We start from the raw sequence: 10,796 nt of genomic DNA, 5'->3' as shown, positions 1-10,796 counted from the left end.
AAAACCATCAAGGGGGAAAAGGGGAGGAGCAAAGATCGCTATAAGATCTTTGGGGAGGAGTGACCGCCTGCCGTAAACCGGACCGAGTATTCCCCCCCTGACCGTCTGCCGTAAAATGGATTTGTGCGTGAAGGCCACTGAATGAAAAGTTAAAATTCACGAAAGGTTTGTGTGAAAAGCGGTTGTGCTGAATGTTTATATATGAACTGTACCCGCATCTGCGGCTCCTGGAGGCTGGGCTGTGGCCCGGGCAACTCGAGCTCAAGGGCTGAGGTTCGACCATCGTCGTGGGCCTGGACTCTGGTTCATCCAGTGTTGAATTTGAGCTCAAGCTGAGGTTTCATTTGGGTTTGGTCTTTGGATTGGGTTCTGCATGATTCATTGGATAAGGGTTTAGTTGGTCTTGGGTGGGCAAGGGTTTGGGCCAAGCATGGGTTTGGGGTGGGCATGGGCATGGGGTGGGCATGGGCTTGGGGTGGGCATGTGTTTTGGCTGGGCATGGATTTGGGTGGGCATGGGTTTGGGTGAGCATGTGTTTTGGCTGGGCATGTGTTTGGGTGGGCATGGGCTGGGCATGGGTTTGGGCTGGGCATGGAGTTGGGTGGGCATGTGTTTGGGTGGGCATGTGTTTGGGTGGGCATGGATTTGGGTGGGCATGGGTTTGGGCTGGGCATGTGTTTGGGTGGGCATGGGTTTGGGTGGGCATGGGTTGGGCTGGGCATGGGTTGGGCTGGGCATGGGCCAGAGTGGGCTTGGGCTTGCTTGGGCCTGGCCGGGTTTGGGTTTAGCATGATTGATTCTCTGATGTTCCATGATCCCCACTTCTGATGCAGCCCCTGAACAGGAGTTAGGAGACTAACTACTCCCTGCCAATAACCAGAAACCGAATGCAGTGCACAATGACTAGTCTTTTGGAAAAACAAGAAGGATCTACTGAAAATGCTGGAGTAACAGGCAGCATCTCTGGAGAGAAGGAATGGGTGATGTTTCTTGTCGAGACCCTTCTTCAGACTGGTTAGGGATAAGGGAAACGAGAGATATATAGACGATGATGTAGAGAGATAAAGAACAATGAATGAAAGATATGCAAACGATGATAAAAAAAAACAGGCCATTCTTCAGACCTAATAATTTACGGTGTTTAGCTGATTTTTATTCCTCTTTTCCCAGGGCATTTATTCTGCCTCCTTCATCATGTTTGTTCTGGTGGAAATGGTGGACACTGTGCGGATCCCGCCCTGGTTGTTTGAGCGGAGGTTAAACGATGCCATTGCAGAAGAGTTGAACAAAAAACTGGCCAACAAGGTAGGAGTCTGGAAGTCTTTGTGCTGCAGCGACCTTTGTGTCGCATTGCCAACATTTCCGTGAGCCAGCGATATCAAAAGGTTGCAGTGTGAAGTGTAGATGGAGTCAATGGTGATGATTGTTGATCAGTATGGGTGTCAGGGGTTTTGGGGAGAAGTCAGGAGAATGGGGATAGGAGGGAGAGATAGATCAGCCATGATTGAATGGCGGAGTGGACTTGATGGGCCGAATGGCCTAATTCTGCTCCTATCACTTATGACCTTATGACCACTCGCTGCTTTACAAATTTAATTGGACTTTTACATTAGTAAACTGCAAAGCTTCTATTTATTTTATTGGCTTCTTGTCTCTCTCAGCATATTTTTTATAAGTTGAGCTGCACTAAGTTTTGAATTCCAGAATTTCTGTTTCGGTGACATTCTGTACGTTGTTCATTTGATAGCCTTGGTTCTATCAGCTTATTGATCTATTGATCTTAGAAATGGGGAGACTTGATTAGCCACAGTGTTGCCCTAAATGGCCAGACTAAACTTGCAGGCGAGAAGGGGAAAGCAGACCTGCATATTGCAGTGGGGTTAGGAGAGATAGATCAGCCATGATTGAATGGTGGAGTAGACTCGATGGGCCGAAGCTTCAGATTCAGATTCAGATTCAACTTTTATTGTCAAATGCAGTTAGCATCTCCCTAGAAGAGCGACATAGAATATGAGCAAAAAATAAATCTATTTACGTGCATACAGTCATAGTATTTTTTTTTCCTGGTGGGAGGAGTGTCCAGGGGGGGTGATTGGCAATCACTGAGGTACAGTGTTGAGTAGTGTTATCTTTACGCGGTTTGTAAATTCTCCCTGTAATCGCGTGGGTTTTCTCCGGATTAATTGAGTGACCGCGAGCTTAATTGAGAATCGAAGCCCTTGAATGATCATTGCTCTCTCTGCAGGTGGTGTATAATGTCGGCCTGTGCGTCTGTCTGTACGACATCACCAAACTGGAAGACTCCTACATTTTCCCTGGAGATGGCGCCTCTCACACTAAAGGTTAGGCACTGGGTCCTAAGCAATATCTCTGAGAGCGGGATCTCTCAACAATCTTGTTATATAGACCCTTCGGACATCAGAGTCTGTGCTGAATATGATGCCAAGACCAACTCTCATCTGCCTGCACATAATACATACCCCTCCAATCTCTGGTAGACACAAAATGCCGGAGTAACTCACCGGGCGAGGCAGCATCTCTGGAGAGAAGGACTGGGCAACATTTCGGGTCGGGAGCCTGAAGGGAAAAGACACAGCAGACACAGCCAATTAACCTACAAATCCGCAAGTCTTTAGAATGTGGGAGGAAACCGGAGCATCCGGAGTAAACCAAGCGATTACAGGGAGAGCGTACAAACCCCGTAAAGATAACACCCGTGGTCACGGTTGACGGGAGTCTGAAGAAGGGTCTTGACCCGAAACGTCGCCTATTTCCTTCGCTCCGAAGATGCTGCCTCACCCACTGAGTTTCCCCAGCATTTTTGTCTATCTGCCATTTCTATGCAATGTCTTTACCTGCTGTGGTGTATAATGTCCCCAAAAATGTATGTGCTATGTGCCCGACTGCTGCTTCAGTGCAGGCTAGCCTTTCCCTCAATGTTTATTTCTTCCTCCTCATACAGTGCATTTTCGCTACATGGTATTCCGCCCCTTTCTGGATGAAATTGTTACCGGCAAAATTAAAGGCTGCAGCCAGGAAGGAGTGTGCGGTGAGTAACTCCCTGCTTCTGTTTGGGGGGGGGGGGTGGAGGGGCAAGGTATATCTCCATCTTTTCTTTTCTTATTTCTCTCTCTTTCCGCTGCACTGCTTTGGTAGCTTAGGGGTATTTTTCTATTTTATCTCTTCATTTTTTTCTTTTCTTATTTTCTTGCTTTCCCTTTTTTTTGCTTTTTCCACCCCCCTCCCATCCCTTGCCCCGTCTCCATCCCAGGGCACGGCTGTGCAGGTCACAGTGTAGCCTCCGAGGATGAAAGGGGGGGGGGCTGCTTCTGCCAAGGTGGTGCTTGCATTAAACCCATCCCTGTTTGGGCTGATGCTTGAAGCATGAGGCTCTGCTTTGCAATTGAGCAGAAAGTCAGGCTTCTTTCATGGTTTGAGATCTGGCCTGCTGCGGTGGCATCATCTGTAAATGGAGTTGCAACAGAGTTTAGCTGTGCTATTGTAAGTGTAAAAGGAGCATTGTATAAAAGGCTAACGCTGGTCCACAAAGGTTTTGAAGACATGGCCAAGGACTCCATCCAGGCCGTTGGCTTTCCGCAGATTCACTCTCAGTAAGTTCACAAGTTCTAGGAGCAGAATTACTTCATTCGGCCCATCAAGTCTACGCCATTCAATCTTGGCTGATATATCTTTCCCTCTCAACCCCATGCTCCTGCCTGCTCTCTATAGTCCTTGACACCCTTACTAATCAAGAATCTGTCAATTTCCATCTTAAAAATACCCAATGACTTGGCCTCCACAGTCATCTGTGGCAATGAATTCCACAGATTCACCACCTTTTGTCCAAAGAAATTCCTTCTCATCTCCTTTCTAAAGGTACGTCTTTTTATTCTGAGGCTATGGCCTCTGGTCCCAGACTAGTGGAAACATACTCCCCACATCCACTCAATCCATGTCTTTCACTATTCAGTAAGGTTCAATGAGGTCCACCCTGATGCTTCTAAACACCAGCGAGTACAGGCCCAGTGCCGTCGAACGCTCATCATCACGATCTCCGGTGCACCTGGGGTTGTCAGGATAGGTGACGTTATTCCACCGAACATCAGTTCAAAATAAGAATCAGAATAGAATGCATTGAGCTCACTGGGGAGTGATGCGTTCTTGCATGGCTGTGACATTGCTTTGTAGACCATGCAAGCCTAGCCACAATCGACAGGTGTCGGTGTAGTTAGTCTGGGACTATAGTTGGTCTGGAATTGTCTCGGTGATGGCTTTGCCAAGGTTGTACCTGGATTTCCTGCACAGGTTGAGATCGTCCGACTTGAACAACTCAGACATGGTCTTCACTAGGGAATGGATCCCACGCGCTTCATCCATGGTTTCCACTCAGATTGACTTCTTTAGTCTGCTATTCTCTGCACTCTTTCTGCTAAAGTTTGTGATAACAGTGGTATGCTCTTTCAGTTGGCCACCATGTCTAACCAGGGAGTTAGATGTGGCCCTTGTGGCTAAAGGGATCAGGGGGTATGGAGAGAAGGCAGGTACAGGATACTGAGTTGGATGATCAGCCATGATCAATTGAATGGCGGTGCAGGCTCGAAGGGCCGAATGGCCTACTCCTGCACCTATTTTCTATGTTTCTATGTCCTTTAATATGAACTAGTCTACCTAGTCAACGAAGATACCTGGAGCTCATCAGTTTCCTCAGACAAGCACTGTACGATTCTCTGTACCAGTACAGATAGCACCTGCAGTCAGGATTGAGGCTGGGTCTCTGGCGATGTAAGGCAGCATCTCTACTGCTGTGCCACCGTGCAGACTTGCTGAGTTATTCCAGCATTTTGTGTTTATTGCTGCAGTTCCTTGTTGAGGTTAATTTTTGGGACATAAGATGCTGCCAGGATATGCACAGCAAATGGCAGGGCCCTAGGGAGAGATGATATTCAGAGAGACTTAGGGTGCAATTTGATGCTTCCCTCAAAATGGCGACGCAGGTGGATAGGGCAATGTAGAAAACACTTTGCAAAGGTGCATTAGGACGTCGTGTTGCATCCGTTTAAAACCTTTGTTAGACTGTACTAGGAGTGTTGTGTAGCTCTGGTCACCACACAACAGGAAGGAAGTGGTAACTTTCGAAAGAGGCTGCGTTTGGTCTCACTGGAGCATGAGAGGCTGCACGGTGACATGATATAAGACTCTTAAGTGGCATAGAAAGGGTAGATAGAGTGCTTTATCGCAGGGTGGGGTAGAAGGCAAGGATTTAAGATTCAGATTCAGATTCAGATTCAACTTTAATTGTCATTGTCCGTGTACAGTACAGAGACAACGAAATGGATTTAGCATCTCCCTGGAAGAGCGACATAGCATATGATTTGAATAAATATTTACATTAGCATATATACAGACATAGTGTTTTTCCTGTGGGAGGAGTGTCCGGGGGGGGGTGATTGGCAGTCACCGAGGTACGTTGTTGAGTAGAGTGACAGCCGCCGGGAAGAAGCTGTTCCTGGACCTGCTGGTCCGGCAACGGAGAGACCTGTAGCGCCTCCCGGATGGTAGGAGGGTAAACAGTCCATGGTTGGGGTGAGAGCAGTCCTTGGCGATGAAGTGAAATTTAAAGGGGATCTGAGGGACATGTTTTTCACACACAGGCTGGGTGGTTGTAGGAAGCGAGTTGCCAGAGGTGGCAATAGAGAAAGAAATAATGTTGGGTCAAGGGCTTTTGGGTGGGTATTCAGGAAAGGAACAGGGGGATATGTGACAAATATGGGCAAATGGGATTAGTGTAGATCAGGGGTGGGCAACCTTGTTCTGCATAGGGGCCAGGACGCATGTCTGTGAGCGGATGGCGGGCCACATCTATCACGTGTACACATGGATCCCACCCCGGATGGCAGGCATCAGATCAGGTGTTCTCAGTAGGTAGACCAAAATGCTGGAGAAATTCAGCGGGTGAGGCAGCCTCGTGCAATCCTTGCATGTCTCACCTGCTAAGTTTCTCCAGCATTTTTGTCCACCGTCGATTTTTCCAGCATCCACAGTTCTTTCTTTAACGAGTTCACAGAAGGTGCACGGCCGTGCCGGCGGCTTTGCGCAGGATGCGGTACGGCCAGAGGGCCGGATGATTACAGGGGGGAAAAAATCCGCCTGCAGGCCGGATGATTTTGGGTTATGGGCCGCATTCGGCCCGGGGGCCGTAGGTTGCCGATCATGGTCAACATGGATGGGTTGGGCTGAAGGGCCTGTTTCTGTATTGTAGAGCTCTACGACGCTGTATAGAACCATATTCGGGGCTGAATGGTTTACTTTTTCTGCAGCTCCATGCATAGTAAGACCGAATAATTAACTGCTGAGATGCTGGGGGAACTGTTGCCCCAAAGTTCTTGGAGGGAGCTGCTGAAGCAATGGCCACAGAGGGTCAGAGATGATCTTGCCCGCTCGCCTCCTGGCCCTTGCAGTGTACAGTTTGTGTAGAATGTCACCCACTAACTCAGTGTTCTCTTTCTTCCTCACAGTGACCATGGGATATTTTGACGACATCCTGATCCCTCCCGAATCTCTGCAGCAGCCGGCCAAGTTGTATCCTTCAATGAATGATGGTCCACGCACTGAGAACGAGGTGCAAAGACCTGGTCACTTGGTCACCTCAACCTGGTAATGAACTGGGTCGCACATACGTTTGAACTCCTGTTCTACTCCTTCCAAAATCTGGATGGAATGGCCTTCAAGGGGAAAAAGGGCAAATGAAATTAATAAATGTAATGGGAGATTCAGGAAAGATTATTAGGAGAGACCCTTGTCCAGCCTCTGCAGACTTCAAAGTCTGAAGGAGAGTCCTGACCCGAAATCGCGTATATCCATGTACTCTCGAGATGCGCCCTAACTTTAGTTTAGTTCAGAGATACAACGTGGAAACAGGCCCTTCGGCCAGCGAGTCCGCACCGACCAGCGATCACCCCGTACACTAGCATTATCCTACACACACTAGGGACAATTTACAATTTTGCCAAGTCAACTATCCCACAAACCTGTACCTCCTTGGGAGTGTGGGAGGAAATTGGAGATCCCGGAGAAAACCCACGCAGGTCACGGGGAGAAAGTACAACCTCCGTATAGACGGCACCCGTGGACAGGATCGAACCTGGGTTTCTGGTGCTGTAAGGCAGCAGCTCTTGAGATGAATTGGCTTGGTATAAAATGTCATTATAAAAATTGCCCCTAGAACGTGCAGTGCGCGGGGATGGCTGGTCGGTGCAGACTCGGTGCGCTGAAAGGCCCGTATCTCTAAACTAAACTAATCTCATGCCCAGCAGTCCACCTGTGGCAGATGAAGGGTCCTTGTTGGAGATAGTCTTACAGATGAGGAGCTTCCTCTCCCCCTCCTCCTCTATTGAATGATTGAATGAATGAATGAATGAATGAATGAATGAATGAATGAATGAGTGAATGAATGAAGCAAGCTTTGTTATCACATGTGACGTGTCAGTGAGATTCTTTGTTTTGCCCACACAAGGTATGCAAAGAGTGGCCACCTAAAGGGCGGCAACAATCTTACTAAATATTCCATTGAGTCCCCAATGGTCCCCCTTTTTTATTTCCACTGCTTACCTTAAACCGGCCGCTTGTTTCCTTGACCGAGCCGGCAGTGACGAGACGGAGCAGGTGTGGGTGTGGGAGTACGAGACTGACGAGGGCACGCACGACCTGTACATGGACGTCGGCGAGGATGTCCGCCTGAGAGTGGTGGACGAGACCTTCGTCGACACCTCCCCCACCGGGCCCAGCACGGCAGAGAGCTCAGCCACCACGCCAGAGGAAGCGCAGAGGAAGGAGGCTCCCTACACACTGACGGTACCATTACGCCACCTCTCTCTCCCCTTTCACTTCCTCCACCTCCCTCTCCCCTTAGTGGAAGAGGCAGACATAACAACTTTCAGAACCTCTGCATACGCCCAAAATGCAGACTGGAGATTGAGTCGAAAGAAGGATCTGACAATAGACAATAGGTGCAGGAGTAGGCCATTCTGTTGTGCTGCAGCAAGAATGTCATTGTTCTATCTGGGACAAATGACAATAGGTGCAGGAGTTAGGCCATTCTGCCCTTCGAGCCAGCACCGCCATTCAATGTGATCACGGCTGATCATCCCCAATCAGTACCCCGTGCCTGCCTTCTCCCCATATCCCCTGACTCCGCTATCTTTAAGAGCCCTATCTAGCTCTCTCTTGAAAGTATGCTGTCGATCTTCAGTGTAAACCAGCATCTGCAGTTCCTTCCTACGCATTGAGTACTGTACTTTTAAAAAGTGTAGTCACTGTTTTAAGAAGGGTACAGAGCATAACAACGTCCCATAATCGGCTAATGAATGTGTTTAATCAGTGATACAGGACTGATCCAGGCCCTTTGGCGCAACTCATCAATATTGACCAAGACACCCCATTTGCTTCTGCCTGCTCTATGGCCCTCCAATCCTTTCCTATCCACGACCCTGTTCAAATATCTTTTAAAGTTGTTATCGTACTTGCCTCAACCATTGTGCTGGCACCTCGTTACATTTACTCACCACCCTCTGCGTTAAAAAGGTTGCCCCATAGTTTAGATTAGTTTCGAGTTTAGAGACACAGCACAGAAACAGGCCCTTCGGCCCACCGCGTTCGCGCCGGCCAGCGATCCCGGCACGCTAACACTATGCTACACACACCAGGGGCAATTTGTAATATGCAGAAGCCAATTAACCTGCAAACCTGTATGTCTTTGGAGAGTGGGAGGAAACCAGAGCTCCCGGAGAAAACCCACGCTGGTCACGGGGAGAACGCACAAACTCCATACAGACAGCACCCGTAGTCAGGATCGAACCTGGGTCTCTGGCGCTGTAAGGCAGCAACTCTACCGCTGCACCACCGTGCCGCCCATAGGTTCCTTTTAAATCTTTCCCCTCTCACCTCTCTGGTTCTTTGCTCCCCTGCCTTGGGATAAAGACTCGTGATTGTATGCATGCCGTCCGTGATGTTGCATCAGAGGTGAAGATTGGCCGGTCAGTCCTCTGTACTTCCTCAAAACAACACAAAGTTTCACATTAACTGGTCTCCCAAGATGGTGTCATATGTAAAATAAAGTAACATCTACACATGTTGCAACCCATGACGGATATTTAAAGGGAAGGTCACATTACACTCCACTGCTGTGAAATTTTCCCAGATCATTTTACGCATCCGTTGACATCTTTTGCACGAAGGTAGGCACAAAATGCTGGAGTAACTCAGCGGGACAGGCAGCATCTCTGGAGAGAAGGAATGGGTGGCGTTGCGGGTCGAGACCCTTCTTCAGACATGCATCTTTTGCACTCTCTCGATCGCCTTGGTGTACCTAATGTAAGACAGGTCAGGCAATGCTCGCGTAACTGATGAGCGATGTCCGTGTAATAGCTGGAGCCTTACACCGTGATAAAGATCCAAAGACTTTACTAACTACATAGCAAATACGACTTGACACTTGCACGTCCCTCTAGTTCGAAGGGAGCCAGGCAAGGAGCGATGACTGAAAAGCTAATGGGCCTGACTCATTACAAAAGCATGACTCATAGTACGAGTGTCACTGATCTACAGTAACCCACTTGTTATTTTGCTGTCTGCGTTCCGTCTCTTCGCAGGGGTCCATCAGTGAGCCGGGCCTGGGACTGCTGTCTTGGTGGACAAATGGTTAACGGGACGACTTTATTCCTACTGCTTCACACGCAGCACGTCTGGCAGGAGCTGGATCTGGAGCTGCCTGCTTCCCAAACAATTCTTCGAGGATCCTAATTTCTGAGAGCGGGACATATGCTGGGTGTCTGGCCAGACTGGGGAAGCGTCTGGTGAACATGATCCAGCCGCAGCGACAGATATCTCTCTCACGACCAAATGGACAATGAATGGCCAGAGAAAGACGAAGGGCATCCAAGTGGAATGCTTGGCTAGTTGTGACTGCTTCCCACTGTGCCAGATACTAGTCCTGCACGCCCTGGTTTTCTATAGGATATTAAAGACATTTGATCAATGGATTTTAGTTACTCTATCATTTTGTGTCTATCGTCAATTTAAACCAGGTCACGTCCAGGTTCAGGAACGGCCTCTTCCCTACAGCCATCAGGCTATTAAACACTACAACCTCATAAGCTCTGAACTACAATAGACTATTATTATTATTATTGCACTGTTAATGTTCGTTCTTTTTTTCTGAGTTTTTGTTATTATTTATCATGGTTACACATTTTGTTATGCTGCAGCAAGAATGTCATTGTTCTATCTGGGACAAATGACAATAGACAATAGGTGCAGGAGTAGGCCATTTCGCCCTTCGTGCCAGCACCGCCATTCAATGTGATCATCCCCAATCAGAACCCCGTTCCTGCCTTCTCCCCATTTCCCCTGACTCCACTATGTTTAAGAGCCCTATCTAGCTCTCTCTTGAAAGCACCCAGAGAACCGGCCTCCACTAGATAATTCCACAGACTCACAACTCTCTGTGAGAAAAAGTGTTTCCTCGTCTCCGTTCTAAATGGCTTACTCCTTATTCTTATACTGTGTGTGGCCCCTGGTTCTGGACTCCCCCAACATCGGGAACATGTTTCCTGCCTCTAACGTGTCCAAACCCTTAACAATCATATACGTTTCAATAAGATAACCTCTCATCCTTCTAAACTCCAGAGTGTACAAGCCCAGCCGCTCCATTCTCTCAGCATATGACAGTCCCGCCATCCCGGGAATTAACCTTGTAAACCTACGCTGCACTTCCTCAATAGCAAGAATGTCCTTCCTCA

The 10,796-nt window shown here is 48.4% G+C and overlaps 1 protein-coding gene across 1 annotated transcript; it reads left to right on the top strand.

The window, feature by feature from the left end:
* Positions 1–73: 73 nt before the first annotated feature.
* Positions 74–10,037, top strand: polr3h (RNA polymerase III subunit H). The gene is made up of 7 exons (XM_033013267.1): positions 74–165; positions 1,171–1,305; positions 2,246–2,342; positions 2,963–3,049; positions 6,516–6,579; positions 7,647–7,851; positions 9,648–10,037. Exons 2-7 carry the CDS (start codon positions 1,195–1,197, stop codon positions 9,699–9,701), a joined length of 618 nt encoding a protein of 205 aa, XP_032869158.1. The 5' UTR covers positions 74–165; positions 1,171–1,194; the 3' UTR covers positions 9,702–10,037.
* Positions 10,038–10,796: the final 759 nt, after the last annotated feature.

The sequence above is a fragment of the Amblyraja radiata genome, chromosome 38 (genome assembly GCF_010909765.2).
Source record: "Amblyraja radiata isolate CabotCenter1 chromosome 38, sAmbRad1.1.pri, whole genome shotgun sequence".
Taxonomy (NCBI): domain Eukaryota; kingdom Metazoa; phylum Chordata; class Chondrichthyes; order Rajiformes; family Rajidae; genus Amblyraja; species Amblyraja radiata.
Note: the sequence above shows the minus strand (reverse complement) of the source record. Positions and strands in the feature narration are given on the sequence as shown.